Source organism: Talpa europaea (genome assembly GCF_964194135.1).
Source record: "Talpa europaea genome assembly, chromosome: 11".
In the NCBI taxonomy this organism is placed as follows: domain Eukaryota; kingdom Metazoa; phylum Chordata; class Mammalia; order Eulipotyphla; family Talpidae; genus Talpa; species Talpa europaea.
Window position 1 is genome coordinate 51,324,390 of NC_140078.1, and position 13,486 is coordinate 51,337,875.

The 13,486-nt window shown below is 37.0% G+C and overlaps 1 protein-coding gene across 1 annotated transcript in view; it reads left to right on the top strand.

Annotated features, from left to right (window-relative positions):
- The window catches only part of SHQ1 (SHQ1, H/ACA ribonucleoprotein assembly factor), a gene marked incomplete at both ends in the record, with an annotated part of 129,488 nt that overhangs the window by 32,201 nt on the left and 83,801 nt on the right, over positions 1-13,486 (top strand). Inside the window, one exon of the mRNA XM_084247742.1 lies at positions 7,993-8,120. Coding sequence (XP_084103868.1) covers positions 7,993-8,120 — 128 coding nt within the window. The remainder of the gene's footprint in view (positions 1-7,992; positions 8,121-13,486) is intronic.

The window sequence follows — 13,486 nt, forward strand, 5'->3', positions numbered from 1 at the left end:
CTTTCTTTTCCTCCATCTGTTTCTGTCCTTCTCTGTGTCTGGCTTATTGCAGCAATTTCCTGGCTAAGTAGCACACTCCATCCAGCCCAGGCTTCAATCTTAAACCACTTGTTTGAGTTCTTAAGCACTGAAAATGAAAATTGGCTAACACTGTTAACTGGGTTCTCTTTTGCTCAGAGCATAAGCTTCCCGCTCCTTAGCATGATATAGAAAGTTCTCTGTTATTTGGATCCTGCCTGCCTCTATAGCTCTCTTTTGCTACTCTCTGCCCACATTTTATATTGGAGCAGTAAAAGGAAGATTCCGTTTCCGATCTGTGCCACTTGCTTCTCATATACTTTTTACTTATGGTTTGCCTTCGCTGGCTACTTTCTCCCCACGCCATCTTGCCTGAATCACTCTTACCACCCTTAAGACTAAGTTCACAGCTGTTGACACCCTCCCTCCCAGACTGGCAGTGGAAGTGCTCCTGTGTTATATAGCTCATCTTGTTTTTACCCCATTTTTTTTTCCCGCAACATTCTGGTGTTGTGGTATCTATGGTTCCCATTAATTTGTGGGTTCCTGGGGGGCAGGGAGTGAGTCTGAGAGATCTTCATCTCCCTGTCGCTGCATGTAGAGGGCACTCAGAGAATGTACATTGTTGTCATCTTGAAACCTGAAAACAGTTAATTCTAGAAAGTAGAATGTCAGTCAACTTCAGATCTTGTTCATAAAACTATCATAATGGTCAATGTAAAGAATAACTCATCATAGCTAAATTACTGGGAATGTATTCTGTTTTACTCAGTCATCACTTGAACATTATAAATTTTTTCAATGGGGAGGGTAAGTGCATGGTGGTCTTAGAGATAACAGTTCCCAGAGCCATTTTTTTAAAAATTATTTTTCCCCTGGAGAAAAGCCAGCATCTTTTCAGATGGGCTCTTCTTCCACCCTTGTTTTATTTATTTTTATTTTTTTTTAATATTTATTACATCATCCTTCATTTTTGTACAATGTATGATTTCCTGTGAAATTCCCACCACCAATTCACCTGTGCATAATCACCATAGTCCCTTGTGCTCTTCCCACCCCTGTCCTGATCCCTCTTCCTCTTCTTCCCCTGCAGAATATTTCTGGTCTATGGTTGCCTGTTGCCTGTTGATTTTGATTTTTACTTTATTATAGTTTTTTTTTTTCCTGATCCCTTATTAGGTTCCTCTACATTCCTCCTATAAGTGAAACCATCCGATATTTTTCTTTTTCTTTCTGGCTTGTTCGCTGAGCATAATCCCTTCCAGCTCCATCCATGTTGCTGCAAATGGCATGAATTTATTCTTTTTGATTGCTGAGTAATATTCCATTGTGTACCACATTCAATCATCTATTTGCGTAGCTTACCTATTGTAAATAGTGCTGCAATAAATATAGGCGTGAAGGTGTCCTTTTGAATTAATGTTTTTGTGCTCCTTTGGGTAGATCCCTAGGAGTGGAATTGCTGGATCATATGGATGCTCCATTTTTAGTAGTTTGAGAAACCTCCACACAACTTTCCATAGTGGTTGGACTACTTGCATTCCCACCAATTCCACCCTTGTTTTAAATGTCCTCATTGCTTCAGTGTCCAAGGCTCTTTCTGCCAGATCTCTCTGGGTGATTCCATCTTCTTCTGGCTTCAGTAACTGTCCCATATGTCTGTCTTGTGCATCACACTTATATGTCTCACTGCTTTTAGGATAGATCACTGTGTATATCTCCTAAAAGGATACCTAAAGTTCAACCTGTTGTAACCAGATGTCATTGTTTCTTCAGTCATATCTGTTAGATCCCTGTGTTCCTGTCTAAGAAAAGGACACCATGGGCCACTGAATTGTCAAGGCCAGAACTTGCACATTAACTGTGACCCTTGGCTCCCTTGATTACTATATCCTGAGGATTCTACCTTCTGACTGTAGGTGACATCTACCCACTTTGCTCCACATGCACTGCCACTGTTCTATTGTAGGCCACCATTATTTCTGCTTCTTCAGGCTTGACTCTTTAAGTTATATTCCAGACTGCAGTGAGAATGAAGTGAAACACACTGATGTCAGCCCCCTATTGAAAAGCTTTCGTTATTCAGTTCTTCAGTTTTTAAATTGATATGACACTGGTTTACATTGGATTCAGAGAATAGGATCACAACTCCTTAGATGCATGTCACCACACCAAACCCACCACCAAGACACCTATAGTCTTCTACTGTAGTCCATTGTGCCCCCTCTCTACTTTGCTCTCCCCTTTTTTCCCCACTGGTAGACTCAGTCCTACCCTTAGATTTCTAAACATTTTTATTGCTTTGGTTTTGGTCTGACCTTTTGTTTTGATTCTTTATATTCCACATTAAGTGAAACATCCGGAATTTGTTTTTTTACCTTCTCACTTATTTCACTTAGCATTGTTCCCTCCATGTTGTTGTAAATGACAGGTTTTTTCTGTGTGTGGGGTTTTTTTTTTTTTTTTTTTTTTTTGTAGCTGAGTAGATATACCTTTTGTAGATATACCACATCCTAATCCACTCATCTGCTCTTGGGCACTTACATGGTTTCTATAACTTGGATATTATAAGTAGTGCTGCAGTGAACATGGTAGTACATGTATTTCTTTGAATTAGTGTTTCTGTATTCTTTGGGTGGATACTCAGGAGTGGAATTGCTGGATCATATGATAGATCCATTTTTAATATTTTGAGAAATCTCTATACTGTTTTCCATAGGGACTGGACAAGTATACATTCCTACCAACAGTGTGTGAAGTTTCCTTTTTTCTCCACATCCTCACCAACACTTGTTGTTTCTGGTCCTTTTGACAGTGACATTCTCACAGATATGAAGTATCTCATTTTGGCATGCATTTCCCCAACAATAAGTAATAATGAGCATTTTTTCATATGCCTGTTGGCAATCTGTTTGTCTTTGGAGAACTGCCTATTTAGCTCTTCTGCCCATGTTTTAATCGGGTCCTTTGTTTTATTTTTGTTGAGTTATATGAGATCTTTATATATCTTCATGTTCAGCCCCTTTCCATATGTATGATGTACAGCCATCTTTCCCAATCACTTGGATGTCTTTTTGGTTTAATGATAACTTTTTTCTGGTGTGTGAAAGCATTTTAGTTTGAGGTAGCCCCAGTTGTTTATTTTCTCTTGTTTTTTTTTTCTTGCTTTTGTAAATAAATCCATAGAGACATCAGTGAAGCCTTTGTTGTGGAGTTTTGCCAATTTTTTTTTAAAGATTTATTTATTTATGCATACAAAAGCTGGGGTACAGGCCTGAGCTGTGGGGGGTAAGAGGATTCACCAGAGACAGAGTGGGGAACAGAACAGGCAGATTGACTGAAATACACTGCTGAGGGGAGCAGCGGGCGAGTCAGGAGAGGCCTGCTGCCCCCTTTGTTTTGCTTCCTGGCTGCCTGGGGATCGAACTCGTGCTGCAGAGGCTGAGGACAGCTTCATAGGTTGCGTCTTAACCCCTTGCGCCACCAGGGAGGCCCAGTTGTAGTTTATGGTTTTGGGTCTTATGTTCATGTCTTTAATCCATTATCAGTTAATTTTTGTGTAAGTTGTGAGATGGTGCTCTAGTTTTATTCTTTTGCATGTGGCTGTCCATTTTTTTCAATACCATTCATTATGGAGATTTTCCTTTCTTGAGAGTACCTTTCTTGTAAATTAGCTGTCTTTTTATGTACAGGTTTATCTCTGGGCTCAGTTCTATTCCATTGGTCTGTATATGTTTTTATTCCAGTACCATGTTGTTTTAATGTAGTTCTGTAGTATAGTTAATGTGATTGTAAATGGGATTGTTTTCTTTTGATTATACCTTGTTTGCATATAGATAGAAATGGAACTGATTTTTGTAAATTGATTTTGTTACCTGCAACTTTATTATTATTTTTTTTAGTTTTGAGCTCCCTCAGCTCAGGGCTTCTCTTCTTCTTTTTTTAATTTTTATTTATTTTTGCATAGAAGATCTGGGTTCTAGGCTAGAGGGGTGTGTGTGTGTGTGTGGGTGTGTGTGTGTGTGTGTGTAAGAGGATTTACCAGACACGGAATGGGGAGCAGAACAGGAAGATTTAGTGAAATACACTGCTGAGGGGAGCAGCAGGGGAGACAGGAGAGGTCTGCTGTGCCATATGTGGTTTAGCTCCCTGACTGGGGATAGATCTCAAGTCTTTGAGATGGTCCAAAGCGATTGAAACACTGAAACTTAACCCCTAGGCCACCAGGGAGGCCCTTTAAGTGTATTGATTTACTGTATTAATTAGTTTTTAGTGGAATCTTTAGGGTTTTCTATGTATATTATCAAGTTATTTGCAAATGTGACAGTGATAGTTTTACCTTTTTTGTTTCAAATTTGAATTCCTTTTATATCCTTCTGTTACCTATAATTGCTCTATCTATGACTTCAATACTGTGTGAAAGTGGACATTTTTGTCCTGTAGTAGATCTTAGAGAAAAAGCTTTCAGGCTTTCAGCATTGAGTATGGTATTAGCTATAATTTGGCATATATGATGATTATTATGTTGAGATATGCTCCATTATCCCATTTTTGGGAGTTTTTATCATAAATGGTTATTGAATCTTGTCATGCATGTTCTCTGTATTGATCATATGATTTTCATCTTTCCATTTGTTGATGTGGTGAATTGCAGTGACTGATTATTTGGATTTTGGACCATTCTTGTGTCCCTGGAGTAAATTCTACATTGTCATGATATACAGTCATTTTGATGTGTTGTTAAATTTGGTTTACTAGAGTTTTGTTGAAAATTTTTGCATCTCATGTTCATCGAGGAAATTGGCCTGTAATTTTCCTTTTTTGTGATATCCTTGTCTGCTTTTGGTATCAGAGTGATGTTGGCCTTATAGATTGGTTGGAAACATTCCATCTTTTTCAAATTTTTTGAACGTTTTGAGAAAGATTAGTATTAGTTCATCTTTGAAGGTTTGACAGAACTGACTTGTGAAACCATTTGGCCTGAGCTTTTGTTTTTTTAAGAAACTTCTATCTTCTGTTTCAATTTCCTTGCTTGTAATTGGTCTGTCCAGGTTTTCTATTTCTTTTGAGAGGATCGTAGTTTCCTTAGAATTTGTCCATTTCCTCGAGGTTATTCAGTTTGCTGGCTCATAGATTTGTGGTCATTGCTTATGGTTTGCTGTATTTCTGAAATGTCAATTATAACTTCTTTTTCATTTCTGATTCTATTTATTGGAATTTCTCCCGTTTTTGCCCTTAGTTTGTCTAGCTAGAGGTTTGTCTATTATGTTAACTTTTGACAAAAAGCCATCTTTTGGTTTTGTTGATCTCTTGTACTTTTTGATTTCTGTTTCATTTATTCTGCTCTAATTTTTATTATTTCCTTACTTCTACTGGCTTTTGGCTATCTGTGTTCTTTTTCTACTTCTTTAGGCTGTAAGGTAAAATTATTTACTTGAGCTCTTTTTTCTTGATGTGGGCCTGTATTGCTAAACACTTCTTTCTTAGTAGTGCTTTTGCTATTCCTCTAGGTTCTGATGTTGTGTCTTCATTTTATTTTGTCTCAAGGAATTTTTTTTCTTTTTTTTTTAAGTTTTTTTTTAATATTCCCCATAAAATTGCACCCCCCTTATGTTGACCCCAATCTCTCCCCCCCCCCCATAGTGTGTCTCTGGTTTATAGTTGCTTGTTGATTTTGATTTTTTCTTTATTATAGTTATTCTTTTTCCTGGTCCCTTATTTAGGTTTTCTAGATTCCTGCTATGAATGAGACCATCCGGTATTTTTGTTTTTCTTTCTGGCTTATTTCGCTGAGCATGATCCTTTCTAGCTCCATCCATGGTGCTGCAAATTGCATGAGTTTATCTGTTTTGATTGCTGAGTAATATTCCACTGTGAATATATATATATATATATATATATATATATATATAACATCTTCTTGATCCAGTCATCTATTTTTGGGCATTTGGGTTCTTTCCAAAGCTTGGCTATTGTAAACAGTGCTGCTATAAACATAGGGGATCAGGTGTCCTTTTGAATGAATGTTTCTGTGTCATTTGAGTAAATACCTAGGAGTGGAATTGCTGGATCATATGGAAGCTCTATCTCTAGTAGGTTGGGGAATCTCCATACAGCTTTCTGTAGTGGTTTGACCAGTTTGCACTCCCACCAGCAGTGCAGGAGAGTTCTTTTTCTCCACATCCTTGCCAACATTTGTTGTTGCTAGTTTTTTTTTTAAAAAAGATTTATTGATTGATTGATTGATTGATTGATTTATACATACAAGCACTGGGTACAGTCAGAAGCGCGGGAGGGTGAGAGAACTCACCAGAGTCAGAGCAGGGAGCAGAGCAGGCAGAAGGACCGAAGTACACTACTGAGGGGAGCAGCGGGCGGCAGGAGAGTTCTGCACACCATGTGGGACTCTTCTCCTGTGGCCAGGGAGCAGCTGGGGATCAAACCGGCACTGCAGAGGCTGCAGGCAGCTTCGCAACCCAGAGCTCAACCGCTGTGCCACCGGGGAGGCCCTGTTGCTAGTTTTTTTTGATATGTGCCATTCTCACTGGTGTAAGATGGTATCTCATGGTAGTTTTGATTTGCATTTGCCTGATTACAAGTGATGTTGAACATTTTTCATATGCCTGTTGGCCATTTGCATTTCCTCTTTGGAGAAGTTTCTTTTTAGCTCTTCTCCCCATTTTTTGACTGGATTATTTTTTGTTTTTGATGAGAGTCTCATCAGCTCTTTGTAGAGTTTTGTGATAAGTCCTTTATCATTAGTGTTGTGTGCAAAAATTTTCTCCCAGTTGGTGGGGTTTCTCCTTGTTTTGGTTATTGTCTCTTTTGCTGTGCAGAAGCTCTTTAATTTGATGTAGTCCCAGCTGTTTATCTTTGCCTTCACTATCACTGCTTTGGGTGATGTGTCTGTAAAGATGTCTTTGATGTGCGTGTCATGTAGTGTTTCGCCTATATTTCCTTCTATATATTTTATGGTTTCAGGTTTTATGTCTAGTTCATTAATCCATTTTGAGTAGGTTTTTGTGCATGATGTGAGGTAGTAGTCAAGTTTCATTCTTTTGCATGTAGCGACCCAGTTTTCCCAGCACCATTTATTGAACAAACTTTTTTTGTTTCATTGCTTGTTCTTTGCTCCTTTGTCAAAGATTAGTTGACCATAAATCTATGGGTTTATTTCTGGGTTTTCTGTTTGGTTCCATTGGTCAGTGTGTCTGTTATTGTTCCAAACCATGCAGTTTTGATCATTATGGCTTTGTAGTATAGTTTGAAGCCTGGGCATGTGATGCCTCCATTCCCTTCTTTTTTTTTCAGGAGGGTTTTGGCTATTTGGGGTTTTTGGTGATTCCATATGAATTTCATCAGTATTTTTTCTGTTTCTTTGAAGAATGACATTAAAATTTTATTGGAATAGCATTGAATTTGTGGATTGCTTTTGGTAGGATGGCTGTTTTGATAATGCTTATTCTTCCAATCCATGAGCAGGGAATGTCTTTCCATTTCTTTGTGTCGTCTTCTTTTTTTTTTTTTTATAGTGTTTTTTGTTTTATAGTGTTCTAATTTTCTACTTTTATGTTATTCTTCTTTATTGGTGGAGTCAAAAGATTCTTTCCTTTATTATAATCTTACCAAAATCTGTGGTATTTGCAAACTCAGTACACATGCTAAACGTTAGTCACTTGTTTTTCAGATTTATTCCATCCCATCCCAGTCAAGTGAGGGGCTTTAGGGTAGGACTGGACTTCTGGGTACTTTCTATTTATAGAAATCAGAAATGTCAAATATCTTGGTAGTCAAATGCTTACTTTTCCTTTTATAGTGATTAGTGACTAAAAAGAAAATAAATACATTATTCAGTTTTTCCTTGAAGTATTTCGAAGTAACAATCTGCATTTCTAGTGTAAATGTGATAATACATTTTAAAAATGAAAAACAGTCTAATTCTGTGTAATAAGCCATTCAGTTTTTTCCCCACAGAGCTGACTTTTTTGAGACTGAGGCGATTGAACAGGTTTTGAAGTATAATCCTTGGTGGACTGATATATATTCAAAAATGACAGCGTCTTTGGGAAAGAACCAGAAGCAAGAAAATCGTGCTGCGTTGGGTAAGAAATTCAAAATTAGGTTCATTTGTTTGCTGCCTTCCCTATTATTAAGCTTACAGTTGTAATTACCTCATAAAGTTAAGATGTTATTTTGGTTTGCTAATTTTTGAATGGGGTCTTTACCCCTGACTGATAAAAGCCACTTAATCATTAGACTTACTTGTCTTGGGAAATTCTTTTGAAGTACATTTTCCTTTTGATCAATGGGGTCTTTTTTAAACTTAAAAATTTTTAAAGTCAATTTAGAACATTAGCATATAGGACATTTGTAGGTTTTGAGAGATCTTTTTCTCTGTGGTAGAACATTTGAGTGTCAGTAATGGTGAGAAAAACCCAGTTTTTATTCTCTCTGTTGGATGAATATGATATGTCCTCCCTAAATTTTTCCCAAGTAGTTTTATGTGGAAATGGGGCTAGTTGTTCTCATATTTTTACTTTACCAATTCTTGCCAGTGAAAGCTGAGCTGGGGTTTTATGAGCCTCAGGAGATTGCCATATTTAACAGTAAGCCAGATGTTATCTACAAAGAGTCCATTCTTAGATGGTCATCATATTACCCCCTTTTCTAAGTGGAAGGTTGGTACATTAAGTCTGTAAATTAGAATTAGGTTTCAATAAATCAAGAATTTGGGTGATTTTTACCAGATTGAGAGATATATTACCTCAGTTGCACAATAGACATTCATTCGTAAATAATGAGACTCTTTCTACATTATTTTCAACAAATTCTTGATTTATATTTGACTTTATAAATCTTTTCAGAAACCTCCCGCATTATAAAGTATAGGGTTGCTTAGCTATAGATGCCATGTAGATCTGCTTAGATAATTTGCTTAAACTGAAATCATCAAGGCTATCTACTGGTCTGAGTCAGCTTCCCCAGTTTTAGCACAGTTAATGAGGTGGTATGGGAGGACTTTGGTGGTTGCATAGTTTTCTGTCCACAAGGGTGAGCTAGTTGCCCTAAAAATCAAGAGAAGGCTTTACCTTTGATTTAAATTTTAACATGCTCTACTTTGATCAGTTGTAGCTTGTTCTAGGTCCTGTTTCCTGTGTCAGCTGTGCTTTCAGTTAGTTCTTGATGTATAATTTTAGCAGATTTAGCCAATCCATCCTTTTTCCCTTTCGCCCTGTGTTCACCTGGTAGTGGCATGTATCCAGACTGGGACTTCAGGAACACTTGCCATCTGCTAAACTCCTATGGTGATTCGTTCTAAAAATAGAAAGGGCTTGTGACCTAAGGTAGAAGAACTTGAGTTCTGTGTTGTATAGAAAGTACCTTTTCTAAATGTGCAAAGTATAGAGTTAAGTATAGCATATAAGGTAAATATAGGTTTGGGCCTTCAGTGCCTTGCTCCACTGTCAGCTTGTTGTGAGATCTTGCAACTTCTGGGTTGCTGTGGAAGTCCTGTATCTTAATCTCATAGAGTTATCAAGAGGATTGATGTGTATTGATATGATGGTATATTTAAAATCCTTAGCATGTTGTAAGTGGTGTAAATTATTATTATAGAATAAAATCAACTACAGAGCCTGGAACCAAATGGCTTTTCTATGAAATTATAATTTTTGTACTTTTACAAAGCTTTAAGAATAGTTCCTTGAGATTTTCTTTTTCTTTTTCTATTTTTTTCTTGTTCAAATATGTGAGAATTCAGAATCGGAGGAAAAAATTGAAGTGTGTTGAAGCTGGATAAATATGGGAGAAAAATAAAGAAATAAACCTTGAAGCACTCAACTTAATCAAGGAGTGTGCTGCTGCTGTAGATTCCCCTCTTCTTCCTCTTTGTTCAGTTCTCTTTCCTTCCCTTCCTCCGTTCTGTGTCTCCACAAGGGGGGATATTGCCTCTCATGCTTTCCTAATCAGATGTTGTCAGGCAAAATATAACAGTACAGTTGAGTGGGGTACCTTTGATTCATCCTCATCATGAATATAAAGTAGATTGTTTTGAAGTCCAGATAAGCCTCAGGTCACGAACTTTGCTCCCCATCTTTGCCTTGGTTCATAGTAGCCCTGAGTTATTGCATGGAGACTTTTATTATCTTCAGTTTTGTAATGATCCAATCACCCTCCGTAAAGGCTTATAAATGGAAGGGTTAAATGCTGCATTCCCACTGAGCTCTGGTTTCATGAGGATAGACTTCCCATATTTCCCATGTTGTCTTTCAGTGGTTAATCTCAGCTCCAGAATCTTGGCACATGATTGCTTGTTATGATACCCAGTAACATTTGTAATCAGTGAACTTCCTAGCAGGGACATCCTGTTTGGCACCAGTGAACTCTCTTAGTTGTTTGTAGAGCTAACTGTCAGTGTCAGCTTTGAAAGTAGTAGCTCTGCAGGACTACCCATTCAGCCTGAAGATTTGAATGCAGCACATTTTCTCTAGTTCCCTTGATCTGTTTCCAGAAAGTGTACAGTGCACTAGGCAAATTTGCATTCCTCTGAGAGGAGCCAGATTTTGGATGATCTAATTGTTGATCCGGAGGAGACTGGGATATTTGGGAGGGAGATACAAAAGTAAAAAAAGTAGAAAATGTTCTAAAAGTAGTGAGTAGATCACTTTACATTTCAGTAGGTGCCTCTTCTCAGTCCCTAAACATATTCATGGGGTTTTGAATGTTGGGAAATGGTATTGGGCTATTCACTTCAATGCTAGAACATCTGATTTTTCCCCAAATGAATCAAGCTTTCAGCTGGCTCATTGAGCTTTCAGTTTGGCTGTGGATTATTTATAGAAGTATAATTAACTGAAATGTTGTGAACTATATAGCTTAGCTGCTTTGTAGTGTAGCTAAGTCATACAAATGCTTGACAAATGTTACTCATGGTGGCAATCAGCCAAGTATTGTTGGCATTGCGTCTGTAGTTATTGCCAGTTCTGCCATTCAGTTAGACCTGATTGTGTACAAGCCTCCCCAACTTCCCTTTTGGGTGATATGATTTACAGCTCTAATAAAAGTCTTAGGGAGTTCAGACTTTTACTTTTCTAGTGATTTCCTGGTTTGCCGTTATTGTTATTTATCATCTCTGGTTTCTTTGCTTGGATTTTAGATTATTTAAATACATCAGTGTATTATTAATGAACTAAGGCCAAAATGGAACTTAGAAACACTAAGAAAAATAGTAGTATATTAAGGTTAAGCTTGGGGCACCTAGTGCCCAAGAATTCAGAAGAGTACAATCAAGTAGATCTGAATTTTTCTTTTTTAAATAATTATTTTTTAATGTACAGTTTATTATTATAATGTACAGAGCAAATAAAAATTCAAATCAGACAGTGCCAAACTAGAAGTTGTTAAGAGTGCTCTCCTGATAGGGGGTAGGGGGAATACTTATGAGACAAGGAGGAAGCAAAAACAAGGAAATTATTTGACTATTATGTAAATCTCTGCCTTATTTGGAAAAGCTTAGCTTGCTGTTTATACTTGGCTCTTGTTAGGTTTTGATTTCTTTCTCTTTTTTTAATTTGGAAAATATATGCAGATTTATTTAACGAATGAATGAATTTTTTATTAACTAACAATAAATGTCTGTTAGTGATCTACAATAATTGATACGATATAGAGATATAGGATCATCCCTTCAGGTGTTTGTATCTCACCACACATTCCACCAAGACATGATAGTCCTCCGTCATATTCCATCCTGCTCCCTCCCCACTTTGCTTGCTTTCCCATCCCCTCCTACTCTGGTAGCCTCAGAACTACACTCACATTTCTAGGGTTTGTTACTGATTTGGCTTAATCTGGCCCTTTGCTTTGTTTCTCTATATTCCACATAAAATGGCACCATCTGGTATTTGCTGCTTCTTTTGACTTATTTTGGTTAGTATAATCCCATCCTTTACGTTCATAGTATGGCAAGAGTTTAATTTTTTTAATAGCTGAGTAGTATTCCATCTATATACATCTCACACACACAAACAAACACTATAGCTTAGCTATTGTAAATAGTGCTACAGTGAACCTAGGAGTGCATATATCCCTTCATATTTGTGTTTTTCTTTGGGTAGATACCTAGGAGTAGAATGCTGGATCATATGGTAGATCCACTTTTAATCTTTTGAGAAATCTTCATACTGTTTTCCACAGGGGCTGGATGAGTATACATTTCCACAGAATACAAGGGTTCTTTTTTTCCTCTATATCCTTGCTAATACTTATTGTTTCTGGTCTTTTTGATAGGGGCCATTTTCGTAGGTGTGGGAGGGTATATCTCGTTGTTTTGGTTTGCATTTCCCTGATGATCAGCAAAGGTGAGCATTTTTTCATGTGTCTGTCGGTATGTCTTCTTTGGAGAAATATCTTTTTAGCTCTTCTGCCCTATTTTTTAATTGATTTCTATATTTTATTTTTGTTGAGTTGTATGAGTTCTTTATAGATCTTGAATATTGGCCCCTTGTCACGTGTGTGCTGTGCATGTGTTTTCTCCCACTCAGTAAGGTGTCTTTCTCTTTTCGCGATAATTTCTTTCACTGTGCAGGTTTTTCATAGATATATGTAGTCCCAGCTGTTTATGTGCGCTTTTGTTTTTCTGTTGGAGACAAATCCATAGAGACTCACTGAAGCCTGTGTTGTAGGGTTTTGCCTATGTTTTTGTCTGTGTACTTTATCATTTGGGTGTTACACCCATGTCTTTAATCTATTTTGAGTTAATTTTTGTATAAGGTGTGAGATGGTGATCTAATTTCATACTTTTGCATGTAGCCATCCAGTTTTTCCCAGCAACATTTATTGTGGAGATTTTCCTTTCTATTGTATACTCTTGGCTCCTTTGTTGTAGATTAACTCTCATTTTATGTGTATTTATTTCTGGGCTTTTCTTATTCCATTGGTCTTGTATGTTTTTTTTTAATTCCAGTACCATACTGCTTTGATTATTATAGCTATGTAGGTTAGCCTGACATATAGGAGTGTGATACCATCATTCTTTTTTATTTGGTCAGCATTTCTTTGACTATTTGGGTTGTTTTGGTTCTATATGAATTTCAGTAATGTCTGTTCTATTTCTTTGAAGGATACCATTGAAACATTGATAGGGACTGCATTGTATCTGTATATTGCTTTGGCTGTTTTCACAATGTTAATTCTGATCCTGAGTAGGGACTGCCTTTTCATTTGTCTGTCTATTCTTCTATTTCTTGTAACAATGTCTTAAAGTTTTTATTGTCTAGGTTCCTCCTTTGTTAAGTTTATTCCTAGTATTTAATTTTTTTGATGCAATTATAAATGAATTTTTGTCTTGATTTCTTTAGATTATGCCTATTATTTGCATATAGAAATAGAACTGATTTTCGTAAATTGATTTTGTAACCTGCCAACTTACTGTATTGATTTACTGTTTCAATTAGATTTTAGTGGAGGG